The sequence below is a fragment of the Strix aluco genome, chromosome 1 (assembly GCF_031877795.1).
Source record: "Strix aluco isolate bStrAlu1 chromosome 1, bStrAlu1.hap1, whole genome shotgun sequence".
Lineage (NCBI taxonomy): Eukaryota > Metazoa > Chordata > Aves > Strigiformes > Strigidae > Strix > Strix aluco.
The window spans coordinates 52,301,763-52,314,174 of NC_133931.1; the positions used below are offsets into that span (position 1 = coordinate 52,301,763).

Here is a 12,412-nt window from a genome sequence, read left to right on the forward strand (position 1 = left end):
CCGTTTCCCCTTGTTCTGTCCTGTGAGACAGAACCACCTGTGAGAAAAACTGTTTTCATTGAGAAACACAAATTGAATCAAAACAGATCAGGGAAACAACGTATTAAGAAATCACTCAAATAGTCACTAAGAGCAAGAGTGGCTTTAGGCAAAGAACAAGCATAAGCAGAGGTTTGTTAACGGTCCTAAATGTGAGACACGGATATAAGGGTAGAGCCAGGTGGAAGTGTTCAACGGCAGAGGTTGGATGTTGGTAGTCAACAAGACAAATCTACAGCTTTCCTACTGCTCTGAGTGAAAGAGCTGATTTTTTGCATTTTAGGCAATATATCTAATGTCCAAGCATACAGTTCCTGGGCTATCTGAATAATAACTGAGTGAATAACGACCTATGTGAGGCCCTGCCAAAAGCTGCTTTTGCTTAGCAATATTTTGAGTACTTACCAGCAGCTCCAGCTGCCCAACTTTTCTAGCTGTCTGGGCTTTCATATCCCGTTGGATGCTAGAGATGAGCCTAAGTCGCAGATGTGCTGCTGTCTGTGCTGGATCAGTGCAGGGACCCCAGCGCTGGGTGGTACTTACCTCGACTGTTCGTGGACACTGTGCATGTTCCACAAGACGCAGGAGTCATCCATGACCACGATGAATGGCCACACGCACTGGCGCTTGACTCCCAGTTCCTCCAAGCGGTTTCGTTCCAGTTCTAGATTGTGGTAAGAAAGTTCCTTAATAAGAAACCTGGCAGCACCTGAGAAAACACCATAAAGAAGACATACGGAGATCTTTATTAGACTTTATCACTCTCTCTGCTGAGAGAAAGGCTACGTGAACATCTGCAATCTTTACCCTTTATGAACTTAGTGCTCATAACATCTTAGTTTAAAAAGAAATCCGAATGTCCCTTTTTTAGTGTGAGTAAATCTAAAAGGCTGATACCAAAAAGACTGGACCTTTTAAGAGACTCTGCAGAACATGATTTTGTAGGGATTAATAAAGAACTTGAACCCAGAAGGGGCTGAATTCTAAAACTGAAGCTACTTAAAACTTCCTGCAGGAAAAACTCAGCAACCATGAAAATGAAGTCCAAAGTTCAAGCTCCCAGTGTTCAGCTGTAGTTAATATTTAGCTTCAGCTAACTGAAAAACTTGCAATTTGAAAAATCGTGTGTAAAATGTCTAGAATGAACATTCACACAGCAAGGCTGAGTAAAATGAGTGAATATGGCCTACAAAACATCAGATTTTAAATTGAGAAGGCAGCAATCGATACAAACATACATTCCACATCCCTAACAGCAGTTCTTACACACCATTGTATTTAGCACAGATATTGCTGTTATTATCACAGCACGAATGTGAGGAGCTGCTGCAATGTTTCCTTCAACAACATGATCCACATTGTCCAACACGGATTTGGATATCTTCAAGGCAATGCTTTGATGGTGTTTCTTACCAACGCCAGCATTGTTGAACATGCCCGGCAGGACAAGCATGATGTGGTTGGGCCAGTATTTACGGTAGAGCGGCATTTCATACTCCTTGACTACAAGAAGGTGAAGGTGGCTGATGCCTTCCATGGCATGGTAGAGGTTCAAGAGGCCATGTTCGTGACGTCCACTCGATGGAGTGAAGATAGGACTCTTGACTGCATTCAAATTCTGCTGGAACAGGAGATATTTTGGCAACATTAAGTAAAAAGCAGGTCATTCCTGATATGGATTTTTATTTATTTATTGTTTACACTGGATTTTAAGATTATTGATCATTGCAACACATATGAACTGGACACTAGGAATGCAAAAAGGGATGATTGTCCTCAAAACCTCCAGTTCTAAGGACAGTCAGGCAAGAATTATGCAAAGGACTTTAAAACAAAGAAAACAGAACACCCCCTCAGCCAACCACCATAAATTTGCAAATGTATGTCAGGTTGATTGCATTCAGCATACATAGCCAGCAGATGGCTAAGAGCAGCACACACACCTTGTCAGAAACGAGTGGGAGACGCATGCTTTCTAGATGTTTCCCCTGCTTGCTGAAGACAAAATGGTTCTCTTTGGACTTGGGGATTATAAAATGCAGTTGAACCTCTTCTCCTAGCATCGAGGACGAAAATGTGAATGCATGCAGAGTGGAATCAGATATCTGTATACAAAAAAAAAAAAGATTTGCAATCAGGTAATACATAAGGAGTATATGGCAACCTGCTCTTACAGTCACAATACTGGAAGCCACCAGAGAAGAACATCCAAAACATTCTCTTTCAATAACTGAAGTTAACTCTATTACATTCTCATTTTCCTCTACCATAAGCCACATTACTTAGGCATGTAACTGGCCTTGCTATTAAAAGAATCAGCTTTCAGTACCATTAATTATCTTTGGCCAGACTGGAAGTTGAAGTTATTTATTAATATTTACAAGGAGAAGTGAAAAATATATATGCTAGGAAACAAACCATCCACATAATTTTCCCAAAAGATCCAATGAGCAGTGTAGCATGTGGGTGTGGCCTCCACAGCAGAATGTGCTGCCATTCAGACACCTCAGCAGCAGCATGGCTGCATTAGTACGGTATTTTTCTTGTGGCAATACTCTTCTAAGCAGCGAGGTAACCAAGGCAGACCACACCATTAACAAGGCTGTGAAGAATTTGGGTGAGCTTAAGTTTGCACAGTGCTTCACTGAACCATGTAAGTGTATACAAAGCGCCTACGTATCTGATAAGATTTCACTCTGCAGAAGCACCTGTCTCACTACAAGGTCAAATCACTTACTCTTAGCAGTCATCCTTCTATAACCTTAACTACAGAATTGAAATAATTAGCCTAAGTAAAGATGAAAAATGAAAGGGGCTTTATTTAGGTTCTTTTAAAGCATTGAAGAATCTCTCGCCCTTCATAATGCCTGCTATCCAATGACTCCCCTTTGGATGTGTAATTTCTCTGAGTTCAATTATCGTAATTATATATACACAACTCACACTTGCACATACAAGTAGATAATTATATTTATTACTAGTTGTTCTGTTTGACCACATGCACAAAGACGAGTGGAGGGAACAACAGATGTCCTTTGGGTTTGCTTGTGTCAACGTACTTAATGAAGCATGAGGTTTAAATCAGACCTGCTGGTGCTGCTCCATAGTAACTGACATTGTACATTTCCAGGTCAGTGTGTCTACGCCGTGTTAGCTTAAGAGCGAGCTGTTGGAAAAGATTAGCAAGCAAGGAAAGAACAATTTGAGATAAGAAACTTCCAAGTAATCTGTTGGTGGTGGTTAAGAAATAATGTCTGAGCTACTAACCAGGAATAATCTTACCTGCCAGTCTCCTGTAAGCATAAGTGTTTGTTTTAGAGATCAAAAGTTTTTTAATTGAACAGTTAAAAATGATCATTTTTGTTCAGTGACTCATAAGCTACTGCATGAGAATCAAGCACAGTTACATACAAAGGGAGGAAGACGCAGGCCTTCCAGTCTTGCACCACAGGTGTGGATGACTGGCATTTAGGTAAGACAAGCATCTCTCTTAATTCTACAGTCCTCTCCCATGAGATACTGTGAACCCTCTGGGCAGGCTGAATAATGCTTTGGCTTGAGACAACTAGTCACAATATTCACCCTTTGTCAGAGGCAGCTGGGCAGAAGAACTGCTCGTGCAGAACGCTGCAGACACAGTTGATGGTCCAGGGTCTGTGGCTCAATATCTCCCCTGAGAATGGAAGAATTAAACAATTCCATCTCAGGGAAGGTGAAAGCATGAGTCCTGAGACCAGAGCAGTACGCCTGGAGAGCCCACAGAAAAACCAAGAATGCAGTTTACCCTTGAACCTTGACACCAACCTGTGCGGCAGGATTAAGGTCCATATACTGATGGCACTGCTCACAGTGATGGAACGTATTGTAAGCTGCATATTTAGTCAACATCATGGACACAGTCTCCCTTTTCTTAGGTTCCTCTGATTTTGTTTCTTTGCTTGCTTCTGTGCACAAAGAAAAGAAATAACAGAAATTTTGTGTGTTAAAAAAACAGAGATTGTGATCCCACTAACAGTTGTAAAGAACACACAAGTTGTTTTGTTCCATATAATTTTGGAGATTAAAGGCTCTTGTGAATTCATGTATTTGAACAAACTAATAAAAACCGATTCTTTGTAGGAAAGTATTCCTAAAAAACTTTACATTTTACTTACCTTGTTTCACTCTTGAGAGTTGTTCCGTGTATACGGGACTTATAGTTCTGTACTTGGGGTCATGTACACTCAGGTCAAAAGACATTTTGCTGAAGATCTCAATGTCTGGCCAGTGGTCATTGCTAGACTGAGTAATTTCACTGTTTTCTGTATGATCTGTAACAACACACTTCAGGTAAGCAGTTATCAGATACCCATTGAATGGTGTTTATGTGATGTTTGCTGATTTACAATGGCACAGGAACTCACGCAGGTACACACACACACACACACAGACATCTTTGAACATCATAAATATTACCAAAATTGAAATTATAATCCACACAAAGCCATTTCAAAGAAATGGCAATTCCTTGGAAACTGCATGCAGGCAAAGGAGCTTCATAGGTATCATTCTGCTGAGGTTTAATTCACTCTGGTTTAAGCATAAAATGCTCAAATGAATGGTCCTATCTGTGCAGAAGATACAGGTGTAGTATTGAGTCTCGCTGTGGTGGAATGAGGAGTACTGGGTAAATGAGAAGTAAAAGTATCCAAAGGCAGAAAGATAAAAGGAGGAAGAGGCTGTATAAATTTATGAACTAGTAGCTGGTGGTACATGATAAAGGCAATAGAAGATACATTCCTGTTAGAGAATGGGCTATGGCCAGCAAGGATCAACTGGAACTTCTTTGCTTTGATCCAACAGACTTAAGTCTAAAGCAAAAAATCAAGCGTAAGCAGTTGGAACATTAGAAAGCACTGGCCAAAGAAAACAACCTTGGACTGCAGCTTGAACAATGAGTCAAATCAGTTTAAAATAAGATGGAAGCACACACAAAAGTAGGTGTGTAACTGAGGTTACTGATTTTAGAAGAGCAAATTCAGGTGAAACAAAGGTTGGGTCTACAGGCAAGCACATGCTCACCCTACCCAGACTGACCCAATAGGATGTGAGCCAGCATCACTTTAGAGGCCATTAATCTCACTAGCACCATGTCATGCTCAAATTAACATATGCCGCCCGTCAGGTGAGGTGTATTAGTTTGTCCATACAGACAAATCCTGAGAAAGCTCGCTCTAAGTCAGATGGCCTGAGAAAACTAGGGACCTGCCTCTGAATGAGACTTGGAACTCGTGGAATTGCAGTTGCTGAACAACCAGTAACCAGCGTACTAAGCAAAATAAAAACACCAGGAGGAAGGGGCTTCAGAGGGACTACATCAAAAAGGACACTAAGAACAAAGTCCATGAGGAATGGAAAAACCTCACCAGTGAATGAAGTTTTGCCTTAAATGTCAACAAGTGTGAGGTAGAGTAAGCTTTGCCAAATGTCAAGCTGAGGTAGACCTCAGAAAAGTGCATTAAAAAAAATAACAATTTTCTTTGCTGTATCACCTCAACTATATACATTAATTTTTCATTTTCTTTTTACTTTGATGATTATGTTTTCAAGGGAATAAAAGGTTTACTATAAACCAAGACAGAAACAAAACTCTACAAGCTTGATACGCACTCAAAAAAAGAGAGAAAGAATAATCTCCTTGCCAGTTTTCTCAAAGAACAGGCATGTGAAATCAGGCAGGAGACTGATTTCAATGCAAGCATAGCGCATATATTATCACCATTTAAGAGGAGACACAGTAATCTATGGAGGTCTGGGTCCATTACTTTGATCTTGGTAATATTTGAAACTTGGGGAGACCAAAGGAAATAAAGATATTGAAGTAAATGAAAAATGTAATAAAATGCAATGTGGGTTGACCAAAGAAATCCTGTGTTACTTTCATTATACAGCTACGATATATCTATTTCTCTGAACAAAGGAAATGCAATCCATCTTATCCTTCTGGACTTCAGTGAAGTATTTGATATGATACTGTATCACAAATTATTAATACAGCTGAAGAAAACGGAGACAGTGAATGGTCTCTAAATTGAAAAAGTTGATTAAACAGAAGATGACCGCATGTAACATTGTAAGCATTAAGGCAGATGGAGATTACTAATGAAGTTAAAAGATCAGTAGAGGGGCATACTGTTTAGTATTTTCACTAATGTCACCAACTCAAAAAAATTGGCTTAAGTTTGCTGGTGGCACACTCTAAGAGTTGCTGTCATTACGGAGAAGGAATCAAAGATCATCCAGAAAGAATTCAATGCCCTCGAAAACTGTAACAACAGAAACTGTATAATATTTAACAGAAAAAATATGAGTCATATGTATAATCAAGGACTAATAACAAACATTTCTGCATCAGGTTGGGAGCACCTCAGTTGGCAACAACTGAGTTGCGGAGGAACCCACAAGTACAAGCCAGTGAAGTGCGAGAATGGAAAAGACCAGGTTTCGTCAGTTATGGGGCTTTCAGTGGGGGCAGGGGAATACCAGAGCTGTTGTCACTGGATTGGTTAAACATCCTGCAAAATACCTCATTCAGTTCTGGTCACCCATGTAACAGAAGGATAAATTGAAAATAGATGTGCAGGCCAAGAGCTACTAAACCGATAAGGAAAATAAAAAGCCTGTCATTTATAAGACAATCCAGGCTACGTAGATGAAGACTGCAAGGGGTTAAGGTTGCTGCCTAACTACACCACAGAAGCAAATGTCAAAGAAAACAAAAAGTATTTAATTTAAATTCATTTTTTTTTTGGTCCCAAAGAGAATGTTTATAATTGGGACAGGAACATCTTTGGGTTAGAGAACAAAATAATGGTTTCAGTGATCAGAGCAGTAGGGCTCTGGAAAAGCATTCCAATACAAGTAGTGGGAGCAAAAAAGCCCCAACCAAAAACCCCAAACAAAACCAAACTGCTCTTCTGATGGAGTTCCATGCATTCCTGGCAGGGGTGTGACACGTTGCTGTGATCACAACAGGCCAGATGGCATGACGCAGAACTTCTCTCACATTCTGATGTTTCATCTTAAGTTTCTGGAGTACTTGAGTTCAAATAATGAGAGAATAACAGCCCCCAAAGCTCCAAGTCAAAGGAAAACACTTTTTTTCCCCACTTAATAGATCAGAAGTACAAATTAGTCTTTTCAAAGGTTTGACAACAACTAAATTTTCAGGATGCCAGTCTAATGATCATGAGATTTATGCATCATGGAGTTATCTTCACTACAAAACCACAGTTATGTAAAGACAGTCCTGAAGAGAATTCATTTTTAAAAGGGTTTGTGTGTCTCAAGGTGAAGTCCTGCCACAGCAGCTACTGTACCTCTGAGATCTGACAAATCAGTGCAAATCCAAAGAGGTGCCGCCCCCTCCCCTTTCTCCTCAGCATAAGATTTGTAAACTGCAGACAGAAGACAGTCTTACTGAAAACTGGTATCTAACTTATACTTACATAATAAATAATAATAAACACAATAAACATAAATAATAATAATAACAACCATAAATAACAGTGATGTTTTGGCCAGAAACAAAATGTTCTTAAATGTCTGGTCTGCTTAAAAGCAGTCAGTGCTTAAAAACTAACAAGGAGAAATAACATTGGCAGATGATGTCCATTTGCAGTTGTGTGTTCACTTCCATTTTAGTGCTATCCAAATGTATCAATCCAAAATACATTTAACAGTTCTCACCAAAGCCCAATATAAAATTTATGGTTTTATTTATCTATATTTAAATATATGCAGACACCTACAGTAAGTCTGGCTACACACTAATGGACAGGACAAGTGGTAGGTAGTCTTTCCGTGACCCTAGAAATTTGTCACTGCTGAATAATATGTAACAGAGGTCTTCGTAACGCATATTAAGAATGACTACTAAATACTTACGGGCATTAATGTCTTCTTCATCGTACACATCTACTTCCAGCAACCGGATCAGCATGCGGAAAAGAATCCTTAGGAACTGCAAGTATGAGCCAGTCTTTCCCACCTGAGCCAGAGATGGAAAAAAATCCAAATCCCAACTCAGACTAATATGAAGGAAGGTTGTGCTTCAGATAAATACCTTTGGGTTTACCCCATTCTAGCTCTGTGTGAAAACATAACAAGACGTAATATTCCCCATTATGCTGAACAGTGTTAGAAAATTGATTTGTGAGCAAAACCTGGCCCACAGCCTGTATCACTTTTGTACGCAGGGAAATCGGCAGTGATAACTTCTTCTCTACTAATACGCTCATGGCAGTTTTATGCCCAGTGCCATCCACGCTTACTTCATCTAGGCTAAAACATGACACACAGAATCACCTTTCCTCTCCTGACCACTTCCAGCATGGACTTAACCTTAAAACTTGACTCATTTTTGACCTCAAAATACATCACTGCATGCAACCTTGCAGGGCGCCTTTACAGTACAATCTGCAGTCCTCATCATCGGTCCTCTCATCCTGCTAGTAAGGCAAAAGGAAGGAACTATTCTCTTACTTGCGGTGGTCCTGTCAAAAGCAGCCGCCTGGGGTGAAAACTCCTCGAGCCAGACGCCTCACTCTGATTGCTGAAGTCCGCGTGGTGCTGTCGGGCTGTCGTCCACTGCCTGTAGTAGAGAGACTGCTCTTCACTGTTCATGTCCTTGTGAAGCAGAGGCCTCAGAGAACTCAGCCAAGACACATCAGCATGAGGCAGGAGGGAAGAGGAGGAAGGCAAACTTCCACTTTTCTGCGAGCTCAGGAGACAGTAGGCAGCTTTCGACAGGATGACGATGCGTGGCAGCGCAACACGGAGGGCCTTGGTGTCTTTGGCCGAATGGGCAGGCCACCGAAACGTCTGGGAGACCGAAGGCAGTGATGATAATTTTGAAGTGGTGCTGCTCGCCATCTGGTTACCCAGGGAGTCACATTCTTGTTTCAGGGTCTCTCCGGCTGTGAAACTGGGGTAAGTTCCCTCATCTACTGAGCTGTGTGCCACAGTCTGAAAGTTAAGCGATGGTGCTTGCTTCTGACACTTGTCTGCAGCACTCGAGGAGCTCACGCCGTTGTCTGCCAGGGAACCTGGGAAAACAAAGAGCAGGCAATGAACAGATACTGGCTGACATAAGAAAATGTAAAGAAATCATTAACTCATTTGATCTACAGGACAATCCTAACCTTCAAATACTTCTGTTCAATGAGTGCTGCTGCACGAGCTCATCACGTGGCTTAGATCAGTGTTTCACCATTTAAAAAGAAATCATTGACACCCTCCGTCCCTCTTGCTGGAGAGGCAACAGCCCTTCTGTTTGGGTTCAGAGTCCAAACTCAAGTGTCCCTAACCCAAATGACTGCTAAGCTCCGTATGTTAACTACCATTTCCCATCTGGGATTTGGAATTTGATGGTACAACTGTCTGAAATTCAAGTATAAGACACCACTGTATACATAGATCGATTTGGCACTCCTCCTTATGGGGAACAGAGCATTCCTTTCACTGCAACTTTAGTGAGAGCTGGGCTATGCTCCCTCCTCCATACCAGTCAGGTTCAGTTGGTGTATGGGAAGATCTGGTGTATGGCAGAGGTTCAGTTTAGCTGTCTTAATGCCTCAAACTCATAGGGAAACAAGGGGAAGGACCCAGAAGTGCCTGAGGAATGCAAGGAAGGAAAGGTCCAGTAGAAGATGATGCTCCATTGATGCCTGAAGAGGTAGGGCAAGAGCCATTCTGTTGGTCTCGGCAAGGAGGCAAATATCCATCATCATCCATAGCTACCCCCGCAGTTACAGAGCATTTTTCTATTCCTAAAACTTTATACTATCCATTTCTACTCTGATTTTTAAGATCTCAGGATCTACCAGATGAAATTAGCACAAATGTGAAATGTAAGTTTAAAAATAAAATTCACAAGGGACCCTTAGCTATGGCATACCATCCTCTCATTGAAACACCATCCCCTCTTAGCTGTATACAGAAAAATTGCTCACCATGGAAAGAATCTGCTACTAACATTTCATTGCCTAGCTTGCAGCAGGATACAGCTGAGCAACCCACATGTGACTAAACATCTCAATGTTTGCACTCAAATTCCAGTAATGTAGGAACGAAGACTTGTTTTTCAGAGCAACAGCAGAATAACTGACCTGAGGTTCCAGTGACAGCGCTGCTATTACTCTGGGGTCGGTCCAAGTCTATCAACAGCTCATCAGAGTCATTCTCGCTACCGTTAGCCTTCTCATGCTCCTTCTCACTAAGGTCAAGAGCTACAATAGGCCCTCGAATCGCCTCCTTCGAGACGTAGCAGCATGCCAGGCCTACTTCTTGCTCTAATGCAGTCCTAGTTAAGTAGCTTGAATCAATTAGTCGAAGGTCACAATATTTCAACGACCTAGAAAACCCAACCCAAGAAAAAAGAAACTTTTGTTTTCTCTGACTTTGAAGAATACTCCCTATCTTTAATTGCTTATTAAATATTCATGAACAATTTCGATAGCCAGTAAATATAAAATTATTTTAAAATATAAAGTTATGCTTAAAATATAAAGTTATGCACATAAGTTATGCTCCTTGGTACTTTGCACAGACATTCACTGATCCACACAGCTTTACTTTTCACAAACCACACTTTCCAAAATTTTAAAGTGTTCCCAAATAAAGTCTAAAATACACTTTATTTTTGGTGAAAAATTAGCCAGATGGTAGCAAACCACTTATCCACCCCCAACTTATCTAAACATGTTAGAAAACATCCATATTGCAGCAGTAATAACAGCACCTGGGGAAAGTTTCTCCTAGGGGGTCCTTGCCAGTTAGAATAACAATGCAAGGTAGACCTTCCAAATCCTGATAGGTTCGAGGGATCCAGTCATCCTGCTCATTTCCCCTCCAAGCCTGTGAACAAAGAAACTTCCAGTCACATTTAAATGACACCTTCTAATCCTTCACCTGTTCTTTTTTTCAGTTCCTGCTTTTTCTTTGTATACAGTTTGCTTACCCAACAGCCAACGGGAAGGAGACCTTAGGTACAGGCATGCATTCTTTCTGGTAGCAAAGTGTTAGACAAGCATTAAATGCACAGAAAAAGGATGCATAGCATATGTTACTCAGTGCTGGAAACATACACCTGGTGTGGTATTAGTGTGGTCTGTCAGAGAAAAATGCAGCTGATGCCTTCAATTTCAAGCTGGTACAGATAAAAGTTCTTTGAAATTAATGTAAAGCTGAAGACCTTCAAGTGGAGTATGAAAATGGTTCCATGATTCTCAAATATTTGCTTAATTATTCTATATAATGAAAGATTATATGAACAAAAAAAAAATTCCCTTTCACTGGAGGTAATCCCACAAGAAAGGACTCCTTACCTACAATCTACCAAGGCCCAAGACCACAAAACTCTACCATTTTCCCTTAACAGTGGAAAGGCTGGTAGTGCCAGTCCCATGTCCTTACACCCTTCAGTCCCCTTGGTTCTGCAGAGCTTACTGAACCTGGCTGAGCCCATCTGTGTTCTGTGTGTTGGATGCAGCCTCCTAAAAACGTTGCTCTATCTTGAGCAACAACATCTTTCTTGCTGTGTTGCACAGTGCCCAGACTTCCAGATGATACAGGCAGTATTTGATCAAGACAGGTGTGAGCACCCTACAGCAACTTTTAAAAGGAAGTAAAGCTGAAAGACGCAGAGGCTCTTACTTACAAAGGAAACAAGCCATTTTATCTCTGCAAACACTGAAATTATATTATAAAGCTGAAAAGCAAAAATGCAGGTTCATATCCAGTCATTGCTGTCAATACATTACGGGTACCCCCAGGAAAACTGACAACGCAGTCTCTTAGATCACTGACCAGCCAAGAGAAGAGATCAGCAGAGAAGCTCTTTCCATATAATCCAGAGACTTCACATTTCTATGCTGATCAGACATTAAGGTCTCTCCAGACAAGGAAATTAAGGCCTAATGTTTACATAATCATCAATATTTGAGCTACAGCACATCACCCCGCTGGAAAAAGTTTTTCCTTCTTTCTTATTAATAATGGACAAAATCAGTTCTGGAGAAGACTCTTATCTAGCTGAGGCACAGAATCTACTTTGCTGAGTCATGACAGCAAGCCCAACCACTCTCAAACTGCCCATTAAAAAGAATATATATATATATTACTGTTCTCAGCACAGATGGGCAAGACAATGAGACACAGCGCTCTTGACAAAGCAACAAGGCTTATGCAAGCTTTGTGGAAAACACACCTTGCAAGAAGAACCCTATCTTGAATTCCCTCTTTGTTCTTCTAGTCTCAACCTGTACCCTTGACCTGTTCTCTCCTTACCCTTCCTCCTCCCCAGAAAGGCCATGTTTTATGAGTAATCTTCTCA

General features: G+C 40.9%; 1 protein-coding gene across 2 annotated transcripts in view; it reads right to left on the reverse strand.

The window, feature by feature from the left end:
- GREB1L (GREB1 like retinoic acid receptor coactivator) overlaps nt 1–12,412 on the reverse strand; it is a 145,753-nt gene that overhangs the window by 9,240 nt on the left and 124,101 nt on the right. For both annotated transcript variants that reach the window (XM_074821019.1, XM_074821027.1), the window contains 9 exons: nt 10,820–10,935; nt 10,188–10,432; nt 8,563–9,125; nt 7,966–8,068; nt 4,194–4,349; nt 3,844–3,983; nt 1,983–2,144; nt 1,453–1,660; nt 583–748 (listed from right to left, as the gene is read on the reverse strand). In XM_074821019.1, coding sequence (XP_074677120.1) covers nt 583–748; nt 1,453–1,660; nt 1,983–2,144; nt 3,844–3,983; nt 4,194–4,349; nt 7,966–8,068; nt 8,563–9,125; nt 10,188–10,432; nt 10,820–10,935 — 1,859 coding nt within the window. The remainder of the gene's footprint in view (nt 1–582; nt 749–1,452; nt 1,661–1,982; nt 2,145–3,843; nt 3,984–4,193; nt 4,350–7,965; nt 8,069–8,562; nt 9,126–10,187; nt 10,433–10,819; nt 10,936–12,412) is intronic.